Source organism: Pteropus alecto, unplaced genomic scaffold (genome assembly GCF_000325575.1).
Source record: "Pteropus alecto unplaced genomic scaffold, ASM32557v1 scaffold61, whole genome shotgun sequence".
NCBI lineage: Eukaryota > Metazoa > Chordata > Mammalia > Chiroptera > Pteropodidae > Pteropus > Pteropus alecto.
The window spans coordinates 3994313-4019283 of record NW_006434835.1 but is presented as its reverse complement, the minus strand read 5'-3'; the positions used below and the strand labels follow the sequence as shown (position 1 = coordinate 4019283).

General features: G+C 40.7%; 1 protein-coding gene and 1 pseudogene across 1 annotated transcript in view; both read left to right on the top strand.

The window, feature by feature from the left end:
* The window catches only part of KIDINS220 (kinase D interacting substrate 220), a 92558-nt gene that overhangs the window by 64031 nt on the left and 3556 nt on the right, over window positions 1–24971 (top strand). The window contains exons 22-27 of the mRNA XM_025045789.1: window positions 3658–3836; window positions 4853–5079; window positions 7176–7289; window positions 20795–20923; window positions 21832–21930; window positions 22992–23231. Coding sequence (XP_024901557.1) covers window positions 3658–3836; window positions 4853–5079; window positions 7176–7289; window positions 20795–20923; window positions 21832–21930; window positions 22992–23231 — 988 coding nt within the window. The remainder of the gene's footprint in view (window positions 1–3657; window positions 3837–4852; window positions 5080–7175; window positions 7290–20794; window positions 20924–21831; window positions 21931–22991; window positions 23232–24971) is intronic.
* LOC112478588 lies at window positions 644–759 on the top strand (annotated as a pseudogene).

The window sequence follows — 24971 nt, the reverse complement described above, 5'->3', positions numbered from 1 at the left end:
GAAAGGATAATTAAAGTGAAATTGTATTAAAAAATAGGGTTCTTTGGGAACAATACGTTTTCTTGTGTAGTTTATTAGGCAAAAGTGGTTAAGACCGAATTCTGCAGTAGGCGCTGGAGATAAACAGTGAATAAAACCAAACTTGTTCCCAGCTCGAATGGGATTGACAGTTTAGAGAGGGAGGCAGACATCAGTAAAATAGTTCCACTCATGTATATAGCACTCCAGTGTGACATGTGGTATGTGAGAAAGCATTCGTTATGGACCCCGTTAGTGGAGGAGTACCACCTGGTCTCGGGGAGGACCTCCCTGGAGGGGGGATGGGGCTGGGTTACATGGGAACAGCAGGTGTTTTCTGGCGAGACAGAAGGAGAGAGGGTACTGAGCTCCTGTCTAGGGATTCTAGGTTGTCTTTCCACAGCTAGCGGTGGGCTCACCGATGGATGCTGTCTTGTTTCTTACCTGTTGGCAACAATGCTGAGCGCCCGTGTTCTGTCTGCTCCATTTCCCAGAATCTCAGAAGTGCTCTCTGCAGAGAGAATGTTTAACAAATAGGCATTCAGACATGGTTCCATAGTGTTAGCACGTCTGCTTCACATGCAGAAGGTCCTGGGTTTGCGCCCCAGTGGAGCCACGGTCTATGGTCTGTGGCCACACCACCCTGAACAAGCCCGATGTCTGATCTTGGAAGCTAAGCAGGGTCGGGCCTGGTTAATACTTGGATGGGAGACCACCTAGGAAGACCAGGTGCTGTAGGCATAAATAATAATAACAATTAAAAAAATGGGTATTCACTGATAGAAAGTATTTGAGAGTCTACTAGAACTTAAATTTGTTTCAAAGCAATAAAATTCTGAGGTAGTTAGGAATATTACTTGTTTAAAATTAAAAAAAAAAGATTATCTTAATTTTTAACTCTTATGGTTAAATAATGACATTATTAGGTGGCTACTTTTAGATAAAGAATGATAAATAATGCCTTCTCTATAAATTATGCTCTTAGAACCTGTTTATGTTTTGATTTAAAATAGAATTTTTTTCCATGTAATTTAGAACCTCATTTTGAATGGAAGTAATGTGAATGGCATATGTAATTAATGTGCCAAGGAATTAATGTGGACTTTCTATAAACCATTGTCGTTTATTATCAAAATGCTTTTAACTTAACCGATGTTGGCATTAACAAGCACTGCTCGATGGTAGCATGAAAGACATTGCGTTTAAGCTTACTGGGGGCTCAGCGATGCCCGAGGTTCTAAAATGCTTTCTGCGGGCCGTTTAACTGCTGGCAACTCTAATTCACATGATTTATAGTACTGGAAATTTAAATTCACTCTTAATTGAAAAGTGAAGTTACATAAATTCTTTAAATACTAACCTTGGAAAAATATCTGAAAAAAAAAAATAAAGGCACATATGATTTTGATGGCCTGCTGCCAAAAGATTATCATTTACATAAATATCTCTTTCAGTAGAAGAGTTTAGTGTATTGAGCTCAAAAGGTTAGAATAGAGACTTCAATCTGGAGACCAGCAGTAGACTGTTGGCTTGTGAACAGCGGTATTGTTCATCATATTGAGAACACTGTTCACATTCAAGTTTAAGCAGAGCTGGCATTAAAATGCAGTTAATTTGTTTCATGTGACTTGTCAGCTGTGTGTTTTTATCTAAATCTTTCTAGCTTCTCTTCTTAGTATTTTATGTTAAACTCCTGAAATGGATGAACTACCTCGTTAACTGTTTAAGCTCTGATATATCGGCCACTCTGCAAATGATTCTGTGGAACCATTCTCCAAGTTTTCCATTTCATTTTAAATATATTGAATATCTGTTTGAATGCCATTTTAATTTATTGAGAAGTAATCCCGCGTCAGAGGGCTTTTCTAGTTCATGCCTGAGTCCAGTCCATAAACGGGACTTCCTGAAACTCATTCAGACCAAATTGCCATCCTCATTTTCTCACCAGCATCCCAGTCATTTCTTGTTTGTTAATCTTGTTTTCTGGATTTTCCCTTAGATGGCTTTTAATATTTGGCTACTAGTCAAGTATTGGGTCTTAGCAGTGAAGTGCAAGTCCCAAAGAAATAAGGGAACTGTAACTGATGTTAGAGTAAGGTCCCATTTCACTTTTTGAAGGGCTCGAAAAATCTTACTGTTCCTCTGAAACTGTACTTAGTGAAATCTAACAGTTAATCTTCTTGACTAATTGGGAGCTGAGTGTTTTGAAGATGTCTCCAAGTGTGCAGTGATTTTTAATCTGCTTTATGAGGTGTAATTGACATGCAGTAAACTGCCATATTAAAATTACCCAATTCCACAAGTTTTGATACGTGTATTTTTGATATGTGATACGTGTATTTATGCACGCAATCATCCCCGCCATCAGGAGAGTGGACAAATCTGCCATTTCCAAAGGTTTCCTCCTGTGCCTTTGGAATCCCTCCCTGCCCCCTTTCTCCCCGCGTCCCTGACTTCACAGGGACCCCCTTATCTGTTTTCTGGCAGTGGAGATCGGTTTACATTTCTGGTTTTCTATAAGTGAAAGCATACAGCTGTGCACTCTTTATTGGCGGCCGTCTTCGGAATTCTTTTACTCAGCATCATTATGGGGTTGATTCATGTCAACGTGAGTATAAATAAGTTCATTTGTTTTGTCGCTGAGTGGCATCCATTATATGGCTACACCTCAAGTTATTTATCTCTTCATCCGTTAGTGGACATTTGGGTTATTTCCATTTTTCTCATCTACCGTCTTGTCTTTTAAGCTTTCTTTCATGTTTTCTATCACTCTATCTCTCTGCCATGCATTTTTACTTATTGCCACGGATGGGCACATTGCCTGGCATGTGGTAGATTGAACTATGTGGAATTTGTCAATATTTGACCAATTGACCTATAAAAATGGCAGTTTTATATACTTTGATAAAAAAAGTATTTGCTAAGTATTTTTTAATGAATATTACTTGTTTTTATATGCCTGATATGAAATTATTTACATATATAAAATTCTGCATAATAAAAAAATACTAAGCGACACACTATTAGTAGTTATTATGTCGTGTTGGTAAAATTATTTTCCCCTTACGTATATATGTAGTGAGCGTATATTAATTACTTTTATGATTGAAAATCTTTTAAAAAGGAAAAACCTGTGCTTTTTTCTAGTTTGTGTAATTTATTTGAACATTATTTTTTATTCTTTTCTTTGCAAAGGCAAGACCCATGGTGGTATTCTATAATAAACATGGATTTTAGAGCCGGTCGGATTCTTTTTCCTAGTTTTGTGACATTAGGCAGGCTGTTTAATGTGTGAGACCCACGATCCTTTTGTGTAAAATGATAACTCATTTAATTTGCACTGAAAGGTAATCGTTAACGTGTGTGGTGCCTGGCATATGTGTTACTTTCCTTCCTCTGTTTTTCTAGCTCGGATCCTGCCTTTGGTTAAAGGCAACGCAATTCTGACCTTACTTGTTACCTAGTAATTTTGTAACTATACCACTTGTTTTGATTTTCTTTTCTTTAAAAAAAATTTTTTAAATGCGAGCAAAGTGTGTAATGTGTTATTTTTATAAATAATAAATTTTAAGTTATATATAGAATTTCCCTTTCTAATAATGACATTAATGATCTTTTCCGTTTGTTTCTTGTTTGAAGAGTATCAAAGAATATTCCAACAACTAAAGATGTCGAGCCGCTGCTGGAAATAGATGGAGATATAAGAAATTTTGAGGTGTTTTTGTCCTCAAGGACCCCAGTTCTTGTGGCTCGAGATGTGAAAACCTTTTTGCCATGCACTGTAAACCTAGACCCCAAACTACGGGAAATTATCGCAGGTGGGTGTTAGTGGTCAATTTACTTTTTCTTCTCTAAAGTCCTCAACTTTTTGTCTGTTTTTAACTTAGCTATATGAGGTTCTCCTGCTTCATGAAAAACTCAAGAAGCATTGAACCAAGCACTGCACAAGGAGAATTAATGATTGGGAGTCTCGATCTCCTTTTGGGGAATGTTAAGAAATGTTATTTGTTAAACTCAGTTGATTATGTTTCCCAACTCACACAGCTGAACCCTGACTTAGAATTAGATTCCTTAACTTATACAGTCACCACTTTAAGAAGTCAGAGCATTGGGATTTTCTTGTCACTTGTCTTATTGATAGGGATCTTTATCCAGAGAGGTGAGAAAGCCTTTATAATACTTTCTAATTTTTAACTTAAATTTGTGGACTGGAACTCGAGGAGAGACACGAAGTTTGGGGAGTAAGTTCAGTTGTTTCAAGGTACCACCGCGTGCCCGTGCACTCACGCAAGGCCACTGCTGAAACACGCTGTCCTGTGTGTGATCCGGCACACCGACCCACCCGAGATTCCAGGGACTGGGAGCGAGCACCTCGAACTACTCCCACGTCCCTCGTTAGGTTCCTGTTGCAGGGCCGTCGCCGTCGCTCAGAGGCGGATGCGTTGGGTAGTTCGCCCACCCGCAGCGTTAGCTAGCGTTGTAGTTATTAACGCTGGACAAACACGAGTTATTAATAGTCAGTAACACTTGATGAATCATAAGAATTGTTAGAATGGCACATACAGATACCTTAAAGTGTCAGAGAAACACTTCTCGTTCTGGTAAGTGAAGGGACGAATCCAGGTGTTTGTTGGTGGCGTTTCAGATGGGGAAAGGCGCTTTTACGCAGAGCGCAGGTGGCGAGGCCCGTCTGCCGCGTCCAGACAGTCGGGCTTCTGGCAGCGTGATGCAATCACAGTCTGCCTCGTGCCTAACGCAGGAAGTGCTCACTGGGTTAATGACTGATGTCCTATTTTCTTGTGCCTTCTGGGTGGGGGGTTATTTAATGTTTCAGACGTTCGTGCTGCAAGAGACCAGATTAATATCGGGGGGCTTGCGTACCCCCCGCTGCCGTTGCACGAAGCTCCTCCCAGGCCACCCTCAGGCTACAGCCAGGCTCCGTCTGTCTGTTCGTCGTCCACCTCCTTCACCGGGCCATTCGGAGGCGGGGTTGTGTCGCCGCAGCCTCACAGCAGCTACTACAGCGGCCTGACGGGGCCACAGCATCCGTTCTACAACAGGGTAAGGGCGCCCCGTTCCGGGTTGTTCTGGGGGTGGCAGACATTTCTGCTTATGGACGCTGTTGTTTTGAAACTATGCTTTAGCATTAACGTGTATAGTTAGAATTCATTGTATGTTTTTTTAATCAAAAGAATTTAAAATGTTAATGGGTTCTAGACTCAGTTGAGTCTGAATGTTCGCAATGCTTTCTGCTATGACTTATTCTCTTGATAAGAAGTTGAGCTCCGCAGGGCCAGCAGTGGCTGTCTTGTGCTCCAAAGGGATCTGCATCTCTATTTGTTGATAAACAAACGTTCTGTTTGTTATATGTCATATAGTAATTTATATCATCACTTAAAACAACAATAAACTTACGTCTCTACAGTAGTTCAGTAAACCTGTATTTAATATGTGTTACGGCCTTGAATGAGAGAGGACGATGGAAAATCCTGTCGGTGGGACTCAGATGTCACTGCCAAATAGTAACACTGCAGCCTATTTCTGCTCTTATTTCAGGTTGTCTTCAGTCACATATGATTGTTGATGTAGTCTAAATATGATGATTTCTACTCGACAAGATGAAAGCACAATTAATTATTAGTGGTATTCAGACCCCATCAAGTTTAGTAGGCCTAAGCTATCCTCACCTTAATGATTAACGTTAATATTTCCTATAGGAAAATGGGGCCTGAATGCTATTATTATATTTTCTGAAACTAATTCTCCCTAAGAGCCATATTTTTTGTTGTTTCCCTTTAAGTCTAATTTGAGAAAACATAGGGTCTAGTATTCATAGAAGCCAAGAGCCTGTCTAAATAGATTTCCTGTGAGCTAGGAAGAAAGAGAGTTAGAATAAACTTGGTAAAGAAGGACTTCCAGAATTTAAATTTTCAGTTTTTAAAAAATGTTGGCCATATAAGTCATTGGCTACGCCAATCATAGAGGTCCTGCGAATATTATTCCATTCTTTTATTCAAACAAGGGAGGAGAAGGAGGCGGAGCAGGAGCATTTTATAACATGTTCCACCTTGTAAACTTGACCGTGTGGTCGACAGTGTGAAATGCAGGTTTTCATTTACCAGTCTTAAAATCTGCTGTAATTTTACTTAAAATGGCTCAATTGATCATTAGATGACAGTTGAATTTTTGAGACCAAGAGATATTTTTTTAATTTGAAAAAAATTAAAAATTACTATACCATCTAGGCCAAGACCTTGTATTTACTAATTTTAAATGAATAACAATCATGCGATACTTTAATAACATTTTGTTATTTTTAAAGCACTGAAAAATTTCTTGTGATTTTAAGTCTAGTTGTTTTTTGCTCTAGTTATTTGAGGTTTTTAGTTTGAAAGTTAAAAAAAAATAATTTTTTAAAAAATGGCAGGAGTTAAGAAAGGTAGGGGAAGATGTCGGTTTGGTGTAATGAAGCTTGGGGAATTTTAATCTTTATGTTTAGCCCATATAGTCTGATAGCTCCTGTTAATATGAAGCTTGTTATAAATAAATGCCATAGTTATAAATCTTGTCTAAACAACGGATTCCTCATTAAAAAAAAAAATACTCTTGCTTATTTAGGAGATAGAGTATACTGTAGGCCATAGGATGTGAGGTAAGCTCTAGGAACTTAGAGTAACAGATGTTTCTGGAGTCTATGCCAGCATGTTCTCATATAATCGAGACTTTTTTGGTTTTACTTAAGGCTAATCTACTTTTGTGGAGGATAGTATCTTATTAAGACTCCATTCTGCCTTTAAAAAAAAGAGATTGTGACTTAATATTTGTAAATACTTAGAACCTGACACATGGTAGTAAACCCATAAAATTTTTAAATGTAAAGAGAAACTCTTGTGTCAGATTGTAAGGTATAAAATTTAGTTGCTTAAAAAAAGGCTTTTAGTAAATCAACAACATGAACATTTAAATAATACGTCTTCGGTTCGGGTTTGCTGTCCTAGAGTACGAGGGGGGCTTTTTTTTTTTTTTTTTTTTGTTCTGTCACTTGGATTAGAAGTGTGGAGTTGCATTTCATTGGTTAGTTTCATTTGTTAAGTCTCATTACACTTTGATTTCTGTAATTGTTCACCCCCTTCTTTTGTTACGTGTTTTTTCCATAGCCATTCTTTGCCCCCTACCTTTACACGCCAAGGTATTACCCTGGCGGGTCCCAACATCTCAGCTCACGTCCATCAGTAAAACCGAATGTGCCCAGAGATCAGAGCAATGGCCTAGTAAGTATGGAAAAGGGTAACTAAAGTATCACTCTAATAAGAAACACAGAGAGCGTCAGAAGTTTGGTTTTTCCTTTCTGTAGTAAAAGAGTGCAACTTATTTTATAAATAGTTTTAAGAAACATAAACTATTACTAACATAAAATGTATTTTGTTTTCATTTCTGGTAAATATCTATGGAGGGAAAATAACTAGCATACTCAGTGGATAAATGTTGAGTTGTTTACAGCCAGTGTTTCTGGCTGATAATGTCGTGTTCGTTACCACACTTTTAAAACTAAACCTTTCCATCTGCTAATTTCTAATATCTTTTTAAAGGATATACATGTAAAACATCTGCATATATATGTTAGCTCTGTTGCATAAAAATTAGATGATACATTGAAGGAACATTTTAATCTAATGGCGGAAATTAAATAGGATAAGAAAATTATTCTAATGTGCTATTGAATCTAACCCCAAACAAAATACATTTGTGCCTAACATGGTAGGTGTTCCTGAAGAAAAACTTAGTCTAACACTTTAATAAAAGTTCCCTGTTACTATGTCTTTGTAAATTAGGCAAAAGATGTAGGCCTTAAACTGCTATTTATATTTTAAAATGTCACTGAAGGAAAAATCGCATCCCCTCCTGGTTTCGGTGTCTTATGTTGTTTGAGCATCATGTTCATTCGTCATCCTAGTTTGGCTCACACTCACCTTTCACCCACACTCTTGTTTTGTGTCGTTAGGAGGCTATCAAGGAGGACGCTGCTGAGGGGCTCCCTTCACCCGCAGACTCCTCGAGGGTAATGGAGTAGTCTTGTGGTGTGGAGTTCGAGCATCTCGTCGCTTCCGCAGCCGTAACGACTGTCTTAACCGTGATGGCCGCAGTTCACTAACTGCATCTGTGCTGTGACGGGCAGCTAGTGTAGCGTAGCTGAATACTAATCATTGTAGTTCATGGATTAATTAAAAAGCTAATGTTTACCCTTATTTCCTCCTGCTTTCCCCCCTTTTTCAGTAACGTGGGATGGGGTTTTTTCATTGTCCAGTAGAGACGAGACTTTTTCAGCAGCCGTCAAGAGCACTCGATCGGCGATGTGTATTCGTTCGTTAGTATTGAGCTATTTTCACCTTTGCCTGATTCTTTTTGAAGCCTGCAGTCGGTACTCCACACGGAGCATATTTTTAAAAATACCCCAAATCACCCTTGAGACTCCAAAAAGACATCCTGCACTAGATGGTGTAGACCAGAAACGAGTCTTTCATGACCCGTTCTTCATCTAGGTGTCCGCAGGTTTTGAAGCCTCAGTGGAAATGCAGTACTGCTTTTCTTTATCTGTGTTTTTAATAAAATAGCATTTCCAGGTAAATGCGAAGCTAGTTCAGCATGTAAAAGTAGTTATTCAGTCCCCTGCCTAACTCCTTAAGGCGAGTTTGTTAAAACGGACTTGTATAGAAAGTCACTTCGTATAGTTACCATTCAAGACTTTGTACTTAATAAGAAACACGTTCGATGTGATGAACCTTAAAATCTTCATCTACTCAGTCAGCGTGGAATTTAAGAACCCAGTTTGTATTTTAACTTCTGTCGACCTCTTTTCAGCATGTTAAGCCCGTGTAAACACGATCAGTATAAAGCTGCGCTGAACTGTGGCACAGCGCTTGGAATTACTATGATGAAATAATGCATCCTGAGTTAATCCATAATGTTTTAACTTAAAACACGCATTTCGATAAGCAGTAGTTTCTTAACTTTAATTTTCTTTGAGTTAATGTTAGGGAGAGAAAGAACCATTTCAGAGTTTTCATTGAGGGGTTGATGATTCTTTTTAGATCATTAACATTTTAGCTGAAGCGCTGGAGTGACTTCAGTTATCCTCGAAAGATGGACACGGTCAACCAGAACGGTTCTCTCTGCGAGTCGGAGGGATCTTTAGTCCATGGACCGTTGCCGCTGTGTGCAGGAGGGACTTTTAGTTTAGTCAGAGAGCCTTTAACACGTGGGTTCATGTGTACGGTGCAATTTTTCTGAGCTAAAATTCCTTGGCAAAATTTGATGAAAATCAGATACTGTGAAGAATTTGGTGGCCTAGTGACACGGACATGCTGAGATGGTGGTAGCTGTTCCCATGCTTAAGGATGTGAGTGCCTGCAATTTCTTTCAGGGACCAGTGAAGGAGCATTAGGCAAATTTTGAAAAGAGTTTTTGGGGAAGGGGAAATAATGCAGTTCTAGAGATGTACTTAGAGGCCCCATAACAGAGAGTAAAGATGCTCCAAATGTGTTAGTGTCTTTGTTTAGTAAATAACCGTGCTGTTTGCTGTTCTTTTAACATTAAGAGGTAATTTTTGATGTGCTTAGTGATTAATAGATGCTTACGAAGCTTTCTTTGTTTTTAAGAAATTAACAATGACAATAGCATGTAGAATTCGTTTTGTAGAAGACGAGTAGAAGTAGACACTTAGTTCAAGCCAAATTAAAAGCAGTGGTGGAAATGCAGAGAAGTATCTGTATATGGGAACATTGTCGGGGATCTTTATAGCTGAAGCAACATGGAAGAACTTAATACAAAAATTATTTAGCCCTTCATGGCTCACATGACTTTCCAGTCCTGTAGTAGCAAACTCTACTTCTGGGATGACAGGACTGCAGATTGAGTCTCTCTCTGCTCATTCAACTGTCCCTTATGCGGAACATGTGATAATAGGAGCTGCAAACGTTTTTGACAGACCGTCATTACAGAGACAGAATAGTAGTTAAAAAAAAAAGCCAGACCATAAAGAGTTAACCAACTAGTCCTTTCAATAAGGGTAGTCCCACCTTTTTTTTTTTTTTCCACAAGGAATTTTCAATAAATCTTTATAAAGCAGATCCTTATGAAAATAATTGGGTTTTCTCACATTAAGGAACATTGTAAGGATGTAGCTTGTGAAAACCAGCCAAGGTCTTATCAGATAAATTATAGATTTGTCCAAGTGCTTCACAAATGTGAAGATGTAAAATATAAGCCTCTGGGCTAGCTTTTTCCTGTAATTTTATAATAGAGAAGATAGATGCCCAATCTTGTAAAACTGGAAAAAATTAACAGCGGCCCGAAGATACGCTCCCCAGAATATTAGAGCTAGGAAGGACCAGTGTTTTTCAAACATTTAAAGCAGAGAAGCCTTTTTTAGAAATACAATCTTAATCAGAACTCCAGTTTATCAAACCAGTAGAGAAAGAGCTCTGCCCCCGCCACCCGGGACAGCCTTTCTTCTCGACCCTCCGAGAACCCTGGTGGCCGTGGTCAAGTCTGGCTTCACGGGACACATGAGCATCCGAGACTCAGTCTGTGGGACTTGGCTGAGCTGTGCGGAGGGACGTGCCGATGTGGGGTGAGAGCCCACGCGGCTGGTGTCACAGCCAGACCTCGGCGCCACGCCGCCTCCTTGGCTCCTGTCTGCGCTACACGCGACTTAGCCGTGCATTTGGCCTCTCAGGTTAGGGAGACCCTGCTGCTTGGCCCGTGGCCTCGGCCACATCACTTAGCCTCTTGGACCCTCAGCTTCCTCCTCTGGGAAAAGCGAACGTACCTCTCAGGTCTGATCTAAGGATTACTCAGCCTTGGCCCAAGACCAAATTCCGTGGAGCTTTAAAGACTCAGGGACTAAAACTATTTCATGTTTTTATAAAACAGACCTTTGTTTCAGTACAAATACTCTAATCAGTTTAGATCAGCTCAGCCTGTTGTCCGCTGGTGCTTCTCTGGCCAAAAAGGTGTCAGTCAATTTGTTTTCTTAGAATTTAAGAAAAATTCTTAGTTATTTGCATGCTCCACATACTTTAACAGTTTGAGAACTTTCCTGGGGAATTTTACGTGGTGCTTTCTCAGTCCAGTTCCGACTAGGAAGTTGTGGCGTCGAGATCGTTCTGGGACCGTGACAGGAGGGCCCGTCATGGAGGGCCAGGCCTCCTCAGAGGCATGCTGTTCTGGTGTTTTGGAGCGTTGCTCTTACTAGTGTTGGGGTCTGTTTTTACTTCAGGTTTGCTTATGGTGGTAACGATATTGCATCGAAAAGCATTGTTTTCCAAAAGAAGGAGCGATATAGCATGTGTTACCCTTCTGTCCTTTCTTGCATTACTTAGCATCAAATATTACAGATGCTGTGCGCTTGTTCAGGGCGTCAGCAGATTTACCGAACCTTCCCCTGGGTGGTACCCTAGCCTGGTGGCCGCGGCAGTGGACCGAACTGGTGGACAGCCTCCCCTTGCTGGGCCGATGAGTTCGATGGCAGCCAAGGGGCAGTTACAGGCCACTAAGTGCTTCTCCCTCCACCTTCTCTGCCCCGGGGTTGACTCAGTACCTTTAGCAGCTTTATTTAGATCCCTTTTATATAACTCATTGGAAAGGCACGAAAACAATTAGCGCACAGTTTCATTGTGAAGAACTCCAGAATTGCATGGGCAGCGTTAAAATAGCCTCCCGATGTCCAGTGTGCTGTTACTTTGACTCTTAGAGATTAATGAAAACAACTGAATGAACGAAGGTCTTGGTTTTCATTAAACTGGATCCAGTCAGTGGAGCGACCGAGTTAAAAGGAAAAAAGATGGGCTCAGCTGTAGATGGTTTCTGTTTCCCCCTCTGGTTTAGAACTTACAGCCTGTTTTCCGACGAATATCTGTCCAGATCGAGCTGTCCCTCGTGGTCAGGGGCAGGCGCGGGTGAGAGAGCTGAAGCCCTCCAGACTGGCCGCCAGCCTCCGCCAGCTCTCAGGCGCATTCCCACTTTGCTAAAGTGTTTTAGAAGTGTGGTTTTATTATTCTGGTTCAATCTGTCAAAGAATCTGCTTATTTTTTTCTTTAATAATAGAGTGAAACATCCTATTCACTCTGGCTGGAAAGTCCTCATGCCAGACTTCACCTGGAAGAAAACTTTCTTCCTAAACCATCAGTTAACCGCAACTGGATTGATTGAGATATTTTCACAGAAATACGACATTGTAGTAATATTGCAGTCCTAGAGTACAGTTAAAAGTTAGAAAATAACAAAATCCTATTCATTGCACTTGGTTAGTGCAATGTGGTGGTAATCCTCATCTGTCAACTTTGACCTGATTATTATTCATCATGTAGTTTGGAGTTAAGTTATATTTTCCAGCTAGGTTCACAATAAATATCTTCTGTGTTTTGGGTCTTGTAGTAAATTGTAATTTCATTAGCGCTCTTTTGTTTTTTGTTTTTTGGTTTTTTTTTTTGGATATTTTTTTCAAGTCTCCACAGATATACATAGTAATTTACTAAAACGTCTCCTTATAATAAAGTTGATACTTAAACTGGAAAACAAGGTTCCCGTGAAATACTCCAGATAATGAACATGTAAAAAGAACATCTGACATTAGGCTAGCACAGCCCTGCCCTTTCTTGTGCTAAAGCAGTATTATAAATTAACTTTGAATCAATATTGTCATTCATCTCTAGATCATTTTATATATTTTAAGGATATTTACCATCAACCCGATAAGTACAGAAAAATAATTATTGGCAGGGTGACTACTTTGAGAGTGTTTAGAAGTCCACATCACCAAAGCAGTTATATTAATCATGGCATACAGATATTTTTTTCACCATTACATTTATGATTTCTCGAGTTGTAAGGCTCTTAAGGCCTTTTTAAATGGTATTTTTGGATGCATGTATTATGTGCCTCACGCTTCATAACACAAAATTCAAAATTGAGACATTTGTTTCTGAACATTAACTGTAGTGTAGCTAGATAACATTTCATTTTATGAAGTGATCATGTGAATTTCAAGTATTTAGATCTTGTTATTAAATTGGTCTGCAATAGATAGTTGCAGTTTTTAAGTCAGAATATTTAACAGTCAATTTTAAACTTGTATATAGTAGAATGATTGACTTTTCATAGCAAATTCGATTTACCTGGTTTACTTGTTGAACTTACGGTCAGTGATTTATTTTTTTATAGAATATAAGTTTTGAGAGTACAAATTTAAAATTTAAGTACATTAATTAAACGTGTGTGTGTGTGTGCATGTGTGCATGTGTGCGTGTGTGTGTGTGTGCATGTGTGCGTGTGCATGTGTGTGCGTGTGTGCACGCCTTGCTTTGTGTTGCCGTAGAGGTGGTTTGTTCGAGGGGACAGGAAAATAAGAGGAGTGACAAAGTGGTCCGTGCTGATTATGCACATGCACTTGATGTTTACTTTAAGCTCGTGTCCTTCATTCTGTTTTATTCTTTCCTCAAAGCCGTGTGACTCTGGGTTTAACAAACAGAGACAGGTACAGAAACCTTCAGTGGCATCTTTTCTTATTAGCTCGCTAGACGCAGTCATGGCAACTTCGTGCTGGGCTGTTCACAAATCTGTGCTCCCTTCAGTGCCTTGGGTTTGTTACAGCTGCTCTCAGCCTTCGCATGGCGCTCATCTCTGGCTAATCAGTTCTAAGCTTATATAATACATTTACCAAAGAGGATGATGTTCAGAGTGTAGTTTTAACCCACTTACAATATAAAATCATATAGTTACATCAAAGTAACGTCAGTCTGTTAACTTGCCTGCAGAAATTTTGATTTGTGTGCATTTTGAAATTTGTATTTAACCATTTACACAAACTAACACATCTTCTGCATTCACCTTTCTGTGTTAGAAAAAATTTTTAAAATAAATTTTGGTGTATGCTGAAATTGTCTGTTCTCGAATTGTAATGGGTGAATTTCAAGTAAGAATGCATGGTAAACTTTAGAGTATTACCATTCTGCGTATTGTCAAAGTAATATAATTAGTTTTCGGTAAAAATTCATTTATTGAATTATTGCATATTCTTTTTCCTTATCATTTTCATACTTTCTCCTTCCTTTTATGAGATTTCCATCCAAAAGTCATTATTTTGGTAGCCAAGATTCATTTGGTTTCAAAATAATTTTATTATGGATGATTAGTTTAGAAAAGGTCAGGTAATTACCATTTCTCCTTTATTCAAAGAAGCATACTGTAACAATTTATTGATAATTTATCCTTTATCTTGATAAAGTCCAACTGACAAATAACCGAGTCAGACTGTAGCTTCGATGGAATTACAGGGATCTTAAGTCCTATGTGGGTGTCTCTTTCTTATAAAGCTTCTGAAAGTCATTCAGAAGTAATGTATGTTTTCGACATAATCCCCAATGAAGGAGACCATATGTTTTAAAATAATTGATAAACTGTAAAAGTTCTCAAGAATCATGAAAATGTAAAAGTTTTAAAGTATCCAGAAAGTAAAATTATGTGGAATTTTTTGTTTTAAAGGAAAAGTCTATGTTGCTGAATTCTCAGATTCTGTATGAAAATAAGATTGTCTAACATTTTACATTCCCCCGCTAAGCTGACAGAATTAATCTGTTGCATGTCTATTACACTTGTCTTTCTCAGCACAATCAGAAATGGAATTCTTTTGCGATTGAAAAAAACACGACTTTTTACTTTAAAATAATTTTAGACTGAAAAGGTACAAAAATAGTATTCTCTTAATGTTAACTAATAGTAAAAATAGCATTCCCTTAATTTTTCCTAATTGTAGTATCTTTTTCAAGAACAGAAATTAAAATTGGTACAATACTATAACTAGACTACAGACCTTATTTGAATGGCACCAGTTTTTCTACTAATGCCATTTTTCTGGTCTAGGACCCAAATCCGTTGTGTTTTGTTATTTCTCCTTAGAGTTCTCTAACCTGTGACAATTATTCAGACTTTATCCTTGACTTTCATGACCTCGATTAATGCTTTTGAAGCATGCTGGTCAGGTCTTTTATAGACTGGTCCTCCGGATGGGTTTAGCTGCTGTTTTCTCGTATCGGAAGGCGGTTATGCACCTTCGGCTAGAGAAGCCACGGGAATGACGCCGTGCCCTCCTAAGTGCGTCACGCCAAGGTCCGCGACAGTCCTGAGTCTCACCACCGGTGACGTTAGCCTTGGTCACCTGGTTGAGGTGGTGTCTGACGGGTTGCAGCACTGTGAAGTTTTATTTTACCCATTGTAACGAGTGAATGCCTTGGGGGGAGATAACTCTGAAACTCTGCAAATGTCCTGTTTCTGCTTAGGCCTTTGCCCATGAATTCTAGTGTCCATCGATTCATCCTGTGTGTAGCCACTGCTGTGGTGTCTTCCTGATGCTAATTTTCTGTTCCCCTTTTCTATAAGGAAAAGCTGTCTCTTCTTCCTTATTCATTTATTTACTTATGTGAGTATGGACTCTTGGATATTTATTGTAGTCTGTAACCCAGTACAGTAATTATTCATTTTGGTGATCAAACTGCTCATTTGTGATTTTTGAACCAAGATAATGTAAACAAGCGTAAATGTGTCCAGAGAGAAGAGACAGGTTGAGGAATAAAAGTGTTTTGAAGACATTATTAAAAATCATTTGAAAGATAACTTATTATTATTATTCAGCAATAAAGAATGAAGTACTAATACTATAACATGGGTAAACCTTGAAAAGAAGCTAGTTACAGGAGGTTACATATTATGTGGTTTTATTTATATGAAACGTCCAGAATAGGCAAATTTATAGAAACAGAAAGTAGATTAGTGGTTGCTGGGGGTGAGGGTGGGACTTGGAGGAGATGGAGAGGGACTGCTCTTGGGACAGGAGTGTCTTTTTAGGGATATGAAAACACCCTAAAATTGATTGTGGTGATGATTTCACAACTGTGTCAACAAACTAAAAATCATTGAACTGTACACTTTAAATGGGATCATATGGCATGTGAATTATATCTCAAAAAGCTGTTTAAAAAGAAAGAGAAGATAAGACAAGTATGGTTATTAAAAATTCATGGAAATAACATCAAGATAAGACAAGTATGGTTATTAAAAATTCATGGAAGGAAGTAACGTCGCATCATGGCGGAGCGAAAAGACACCTTTGTATCTCCTTGAAGTTACCACCAATCAGACAACTATAATCCAACCAAGGATCCTCTAGGCGACACACAGCCAAGTCTGCGAGATCCAGGCATCAGTTCATCTGAAGGTGGGCGTCTCGGACCGAGCACTGGGAAGGACAGAGACAGTGGCTGCAGGCACAGTCTGGCATCCAGCGTCCACTGTGGCCCCAGCTGCCATGGCCATGGGGGAGGAGTTGGGCTGCAGCCCTCACAAGGCGGAGGGGCAGAAGCAGCTTTCCTGCCTGAGTAGCTAGCTCCCATGGTGGCTAATTTGTGGTGATGCGCAGAGACGCGGATCAGCCGTGTGGCGGCTGCAGACTAGCGTCCACCATTGCTAGCAACGAGGCAAAGCTGAAGACTCAGAACCTGCCTTCCCTCGCCCACCCCTTGCCCGTCTGTCACAGTGGAACCCGGTCGAGGCAGCAGAAACACCTCGGGCAAGGAGGCAGTGCTGAGAACTTGCGGCTCGGAGCCCCACTGGCTGCCACATGCCACCATGGGGGTGGTGCCTTGAGACCGAGGCAGCCTGAACATAGAGGGGACACGCAGCACCTTGGAGCACATGGGATGTTTCTCACCATGTAGGCAACACCACCCCACGAGATTCTGGGTAAACAAAAACAAAAACAAAAACAAAACCCTGCATTATAGCACCATCTACTGGAAAACAAAAGACATCTACTTATCAACCTGCCAAAGCGTTCAAAGCAAAACCTAAAGAGTGTACTACCTGAAATGCACAGGCAGAGAAACAATCCATCAAGTGCCATGAATAACCAGGGTAACAAGGTAGCTCAGAAAGAAATCGAAAAGTCTCCAGAACTAAACTCAAAGACGTAGAAGACTGTGATTTAAATGACAGAATTCAAGATCACGGTTATGAAAAACTCAGATGCAGGAAAACTCAGGTAGTTCAATAAGCTCAGGAATAAAGATCAATGAACAAAAGGAGTACTTTATCAGAGAGATTACTATAAAAAAGATACAAATTCTGGAGCCGAAGAACTCAACAAATGAGATGAAGAATGCACGAATGCATTAGAGTGCATTGGAAATAGGGGAGACCAGAAAGAGGAGAGAATTAGCGAGCTCGAATATAAAAATCTAGGAATGATATAGGTGGAAAAAGAGCACTAAGAGTTAAAAAAGTGAACAAAGGTGAACAAACTCTATGAGAACTATCTGACTTCATTAGGAAGAGCAACATAAGGTCGATGGGTTTACCAGAAGAAGAGAGTAAGAAGGAAATGGACAGCCTATTCAAAGAAATAATCGATGAAAACTTCCCTAACAAAAGGAAAAAGCTGGATCTTCAAATTCAAGAAGCCAAGAGAACACCTAATTATCTCAACACGAGACCTTTTCCAAGACACATTATATTAAAACTATCAAAAGTTTTATGACAAGAGGTTCTCAAGGCATCCAGGGAAAAAAAGACTAACCTACAAAGGAAGCCCTATTAGATTATCATCAGGTTTTTCAGCAGAAACCTTATAAGCCAAAAGATAGTGGAATAAAATATTCAAAATATTGAAAGAGAAACCACCAGCCAAGAGTAATGTATTACAGGGTCATACATCATGATCAAGTGGAGTTTATTCCAGGGATGCAAAGATGGCTCACATATGCAAATCAGGTCACAGTGCGACACACCACATTAACAAGAGAAAAATTAGATGCAAAAAAAGAAGTTGACAAGATACAACATCCATTTATGATTAAAACACTCAAAATAGGTATAGAAGGAAAGTACCTAAACATAATAAAGGCCGTATGTGACAAACTCTCAGCTAATATCATACTCAATGGTGAAAAACTTAACAGTTTTCCTCTAAGATCAGGAAGAAGACAAGGATGCCCACTCTCGCCACTGTTACTCAGTGTAGTTCTGGAAGTGCTGGCCAGAGTAATAAGGCAAGAAAAAGAAAGAAAAGGCATCCAAATTGGGAATGAAGAAGTAAAACTCACTATCCGCAGATGACACGATTCTATATATAGAAAACCAAAAAGGATCCACCAAAAGACTATTAGAAGCAATAAACAAATACAGTAGAGTTGCAGGATACAAAATTCAATATACAAAGTCCATTGTGTTTCTATATTCTAACAATGAAGTATCAGAAATGAGGAAAACAATTGTCCCATTTAGAATCGCAACAAATAGGATAAAATACCTAAGGAGAAACTTAAAGGAAGTGAAGGACCTGTACACTGACTACCAGACGTTGTTGAAAGAAATTGAAGAAGATGCAAACAAGTAGGTATTCTATGTTCATGGACTGGAAAAATTAATATGTTAAAATGGCCACATTATCTAAAGCAATGTACACATTTAATGCAATGCTCATCAAAATCTCAGTGGCATTTTTTCACAGAAATAGAACAAAGCAAATCTTCAAGTTTGTATAGAACCACATAAGACTGTAAATAGCCAAAGACATCCTGAGAAAAAAGGACAAATCTTGACTTCAAAATATACTACGAAGCTACAGTAATCAAAACAATATGATGTTGGAAACACACACACAGAGATGAATGTTACAGAATTCACACACACACACACACACACACACACACAGACGAATGTTACAGAATCGAGAGCCCAGAAATAAACCTACACATATATTTTCACCAAAGAAGCCAAAAACATATGATGGAGAAAGGAAAGTCTCTTCAATAAATGGTGTTGGGAAAACTGGACACCCACATGCAGAATGAAACTAGACTGTTCCCCGACACCATACAAAGAAATTAACTCAGATGGGTTAAAGACATAAATATAAGACCTGAAACAAAAGATAGAAAATATAGGCACTGAATTTATGGACCACAGTCTCAGAGGAGTTTTTGTGAACTTGACCCCCCCCCAAGGCAAAGGAAGTAAAAGATAAATGAAAGGGACTACTTCACACTAAAAAGCATCTCTACAGCAAAAACCAAAACCAAACCCCAAAACAAAAACATCAACAAAACAGAAGGGCAGCCAACCGAATGGGAGAAGATATTTGCAAATGATGCCTCCTATGAGGGGCTAACATCCAAAATACATGAACTCATACAATGCAACAACAGAATTTCGATTAAAACACTCCAATTAAAAAATGGGCAGAGGAACTGAATAGATGCTTTTCCAAGGAAGCATACACAGGGCCAACAGATATAAGAAAAGATGCTGAATGTCACTAGATGTAAGGGAAATGCAAATCAAAACCACAATGAGATACCACTTCACACCTGTTTGAATGGCAGCTATCAATAAGGCAAGAAATAACAGGCGTTGGAGGGGATGTGAGGAAAAGGGAACCCTTGCACACAGCCGATGGGACTGTCAGTTGGTGCAGCCACTATGGAAAACAGTATGGAGGGTCCTCAAAAAATTAAGAACAGACCTACCATATGACCCAGCAATCCCTCTTCTGGTTTCTACCTGAAAAATTTGAAAACACTTAGTCGTAAAGATATGACCTCTGTGTTCATTGCTGCATTATTCACAATAGCCAAGACACAGGAACTACTTAAGTGTCCTTCGACAGATGATTGGATAAAGAAGAAGATGTGGTACATATAAGCCACGGCATACTTCCAGCCATAACACGTTGCCATTTGTGACATTGTGGATGGATCTTGAGAGTATTATGCTAAGTGAGAGAAATCAGATGGAAAAGGACAGGAACCATATGATTTCACGCTTTATTGTGGCTATAGTTTCTATAAACTCTTCAAAACTAGACAGTTGGAGCAAGGAAAATATGAAGTTGTAAGACCTGATGTGTTCGGGTTCTGGCCCAAATCCACCACCAGCTAGTTCTTTATTCTGTGACTTTGAAGTCAAAGCTTAACTCCTCTAGATGTCAATGTCCACACCTGTACTCGAGGAGATTCTTATGTAATTGACCATAGGCAAATACTTATGTCACCACCAGAAAATGTTCTAAGTAAATACTAGAATTATTTGCTATTTCGACTTTTAAATGAGATCAAATTTTAGTGGATTGTATTTACTTTCACATGTTAAGAAGTAATCCTGTGTTTTCATATTTACATGATTATTGTACAGATTCTTAAGGGGAAGTTTTAGATCCTTGGGTATAAAATATGATAAGATCTGAAAACTTTAGCTGTCAGACTATTAAGTTATTCTGTAGAAACATTAAAGCTATTTAGGCAATTATCAATTTTTTCATAGATTTACCTCTTGTATTTTTATATATAGGTATCCGTAATTTCCCCCCTTTCTTCCTTTCTCAAAACCCTTTTCCTTCTGTTATTAAGGGATGTGCCATTCTTTCTAGAGTTTAGGCTGGAAACATTTAAACCCTATGCTTGGTTTGTGGAATGTTCTGTTTTAGAAAAGTGGTCTCGATCAGGCTGTATCTGCTGTAATAAAAGCTGCTCATTACGGTATAACAGTAGCTAAAAACGTACCTCTCAGGACCTTTCCCCACGCTATACACATTACTTATTTTACTTTAGTTTGAAACTTTATTGTTAGGGAACTTCACAGTGTAACGTCACGCATGTTTCTGTCACGTGACCGCGTGTACCTGGCGCTGCATGCTCTTCATACACATCTGTCTCCATGATTTATCCAGGGACCGGGTCCCGCTGCGGGGGCAGTGTCACTGAACTCGATGAATGTGGATGCAGTGTGCGAGAGGCTGACGCAGATCGAAGGGCTGGACCAGAGCATGCTGCCGCAGTACTGTGCAACCGTCCGGAAGGTGCGGCCCCCAGCCCCCGGCCCCCCACCCCCGTGGGCTCCAGGCACGGTGCGGCCGGGAGGCGGGCTCTGTGCAGCGGGCTCTGTGCAGCCACCGACCGTCATTCTGAGCTTCTAATGTTTACATTCTTTAAAGAATGGCAGCTAAAACAGTTTTAAAAGAATTATGAGCATTATAGATACCGTTTTACTAATCTCAACCTCCTTTTAGTCAGAAAGGTTTTGGATGATGTCACTTTCCTTACAGATGTGGTTAGGAGCATCCAGCGCTGCCTGTCCGCGGTGCAGACGCCACTCCTCTAGGCAGCGAGGGTAGTTTCGGGACAGAGTGAGGCAGGAATCCTGTGTCGTTGCCTTCAGGACAGCGGTTTTGGGGGAAATTAGAATTACAGAGACCTAATAGTGATGTGACCATTTTGGGTGAATTTCATAGACTGAGGAGTTAGCGGATGGACATTCTTTATGGCTGAAGTGATCCACTGTAACTGAAAAGCAAGTTTGTCAGAGCTTACGTCATTTAGAACGTCATCAGCGACCGACACTGACAGACGTCTTTGTCCCCTCCCCGCAGCTTGTGTTCGTGCTCATATTTTACACAATTAGAGGAGAAAAACCAACAGTTTTGTTAGCGCTTGTGGCAGGGCAGGTAGTTTTGGAAAGTTGAGTCCCTGAAGAGCGACTTGTTTCACTTGAGTGCTTAAGACAACTGGAAAACTACGGAGTGGCTTACGTTTTTCAAATTCAGCATGTTTATTATATTATTAAATGGGATGACCTTTTTTAGGTCAATATTTTCTACTCTCTGAGGACTTTCTCAATACTACATATATAAATGTACTTTTTAATCATCAGTAATTCAAAATATGTCACATTTCTTTTGTCTTTCTATTCCTTTTTATTTTTATTCAGGCAAACATAAACGGCCGTGTGCTAGCTCAGTGTAACATTGATGAACTGAAGAAAGAAATGAATATGAATTTTGGAGACTGGCATCTTTTTAGAAGCACAGTAAGATATTTTATATTGACAGAATTATTTACATTTTTATAAACAGGTGCCAGTAAGCACCGATCTAAACTGATGTTTTTCTGTATTAAAAAAAACCATGTAGAAACTGTGTTTTATACTTCTGCACGACCGTCATACATTCTGTTGGGCAGAATATATACAGCAGCGCTTGGCAGCCTTCGCCTTTTGGGCATCCCAGCTGGACGCTGGGCGAGAGGCCGCGGCTGAGTCTTCATCTTTCACTGACTGAGACTCTCTCCTTGACCTGCCTCTGGCCAGGCTCCTCCAAGCCTCTAGGCCTTGGCCTTGGCGCCTGTCCTTGTCAGGCCTGCATCGCCCAGCTGTAGCCAGAGTCCCGATGAGTCACTCTGGAAGGAACTCCCAGTCACCGTCCGGTCACCCTCAGTCTCTGATCCTGTTCCTCTTCTCCACCAGCCCAGGCGACGTCTGCCCGCCTGGCCTCCTTCAGCCAGAGTCGCGCCGCGTGGGTTCAGCCAGCACCCTCCTCACCCTGCTGTTCCCTCTCAGAGCTTTCTGGCCGCTGCCCCCGCCCCGCCCTGTTTGCCACAGGTGCCCACGTGTCCATGTCGCTTTGGGGACTGAGCCCTTTTCTGCCCCGAGGTCTCTCTGCCCCTCGTGCAGTGGTTCCTGACGAAAATCTGCTTTTACTGCTTTGGCTACCGCCTCACTCTGGCTTCCTTTGACACAGTCCAGTTGCATTTTGCTTTGTTTTCAAGTTAAATTTTAAATTAAAATAACATAATGGTCAATCAGAGTTTAATATACAAATGTTTTCAAGTTAAATTTTAAACTAAAATAATAACATAATGGTCAATCAGAGTTTAATGTACAGATGATTATTGCCATTACTTTTTTCTTAGTGTTAATGAAAATGAAAGATAAACCAATACAGTATAAGTTCATTAGAAATTCACTTACTGGACGTATGTTTTCTCATTTCAATTAGAATAACTTTATAATGTCTCACTTTAAAAATAATTCCTCAAGCTTCTAAAATGTGACTTGACGTGGCTGTGAATCAGATGTTTTCCTCCGCGAAGGTGCTGGAGATGAGAAACGCAGAGAGCCAGGCGGGGCCGGAGGACCCCCGCGTGCTCGGCGAGAGCGGCAGCGGCGGCCCGGCCCCTCACGGGGAGGCGGCCCGGCGGTCCGCGCACAGTGAGCTGCCTCACGGCGAGCTCGCCATCCAGGCCCCCTACACGCTCAACTTCAGCTTCGAAGAGCTCAACACGCTCGGCCTCGATGAAGGCGCCCCGCGGCACAGCAATCTCAGTTGGCAGGTAATTATCGCGGGAGCCGTGTCTCATATCCCTGACGGTGAGGGTGGCATTTAAGTCACCAGGGTCGAGTTGGTGCGTCGAGACCCTCGCTCAGGGTGCCCAAGGGAACAACACGCAGGCCTTGCCGTCCTCAGGGAGCGTGTTCCGGAGAGGGCGGTCAGAGAAATAGAGAAAAGAAAGGTCAGTTCAGAAATCGATAAGAACTGCGCAGACAGTACAGTGCGGGGGACCGGGGGACGGCACAGTGCGAGCGAGGACGGGGCTGCTTTGTTCCGGGCGGGCGGCGAAGCCCGTCCTCTGACCTGCTGTTGCGCTAAGTCCTTCAGTCATTGGCTCAAGTCCGTCGTTCTCGGGAAACTTGCCGCGTGTCGTCCTGAGCCGCACAGTGTGGTTTTCGGTGTGTAGACACGCTGCGTACGGTGTCGCTTTTCTGTTCATTCTCTGCTGTTCGATGTACACGAGTTCTGCCTTCGGGTGTTCTTAGAAGGGGGAGGACGGGAGCAAGAGGACCAGGAATAAAATCGAAGCTGGGGGACGCAGGAGAAGGATGGGGGGAGGATCAGAAGGAAAACAAACGAACACCAAACAGATCAGAGTATAGAAAAGAAAGAGGACGAGGGAGGGAGGGAGAGAAGCAGCCACAAGAAACGCTCCAGTGAAAGGAAGCGATGTTTAGGAAAAGCAGGACCTGGTGGGTCTATCGTTTTTAAGGGCGTTTTGTTTAGTTTGGTAGTAAAAATATTCTTTTGTTATCGTTTTTCTTACTATCTACCTTATTTAAGTGAGGAAACCATTTGTTGGGTATTGTTGGGTATTAAGATAAAATAACTCCCTGTTTTACAAAGTGACAAGTCCACATTTGGCCCTTTGGTGCCTGTGTTTCAACAATCGTTCCTTTCCTTCCCCTGGATTCTTTTCAACATTTCTTAAGAAATCCGTTTTTCTCCGCTTTTCCACACTCGGTTATTTCCCACCATGACCCGGAAACTCGCAGCCTTTCCGTTAATGCAGCAGTTCTCAAACTTCGTTTTAAAAAAGAAAGGCCCAGAATCCTTTCATACTCTTAAGAATGATTGAAGGCCCCCAAAGAAATTAGGTTCATGTAAGTTTTATCTGTCAGTATTTACTATATTAGAAATAAAAGCTGAGAAACTTTAAAAACACTTATTTATGAATTCATTTAAAAATAAATCAATTACACGGTAACATTTTTATGAAAAATGGCAATATTTTCCAAAGCAAAACAAAATTTGGTGAAAATGATGTTGTTTTGCAAATCTCTTTAATGCCTGACTTAGTAGAAGACAATTAATGCCCCTGGGGGCTTCCGCGTGGAGGCCGTGTGGTGTCGCACGCGGTGGGTCCCCGGACCCCACTGTACACTGCGAGAACGAGCGCGAACAGGCAGATGGCAGCCTCGTGTTCTGTGAGACAGTTGAGACCTCGTGGCCCCCCAGTGAGGCGCACACACTGCGTCTGAGAGCGGGGGTGGCACTGTTTGCCCCCGAATGCGGCCCAGGGGCCTCCCAGCTGGGCGGCGGCCTCGCTTCCGTCTCTGTCCGGCCTCTGCTTCTGGCCCTTCGCCTCCCCGACTCCTCTCCTTCCACCTCCCTCCTCTTGTTCTTAATCTGTACTTTCTGCTGCCCGTTTATTACCTTTTCTGGCATCTAAAGCGGTTCTAATCCTAAAACTTCACACCGAAAATCAGTCTTTTAAAGAGACTTCATCTGCTCATGTGGG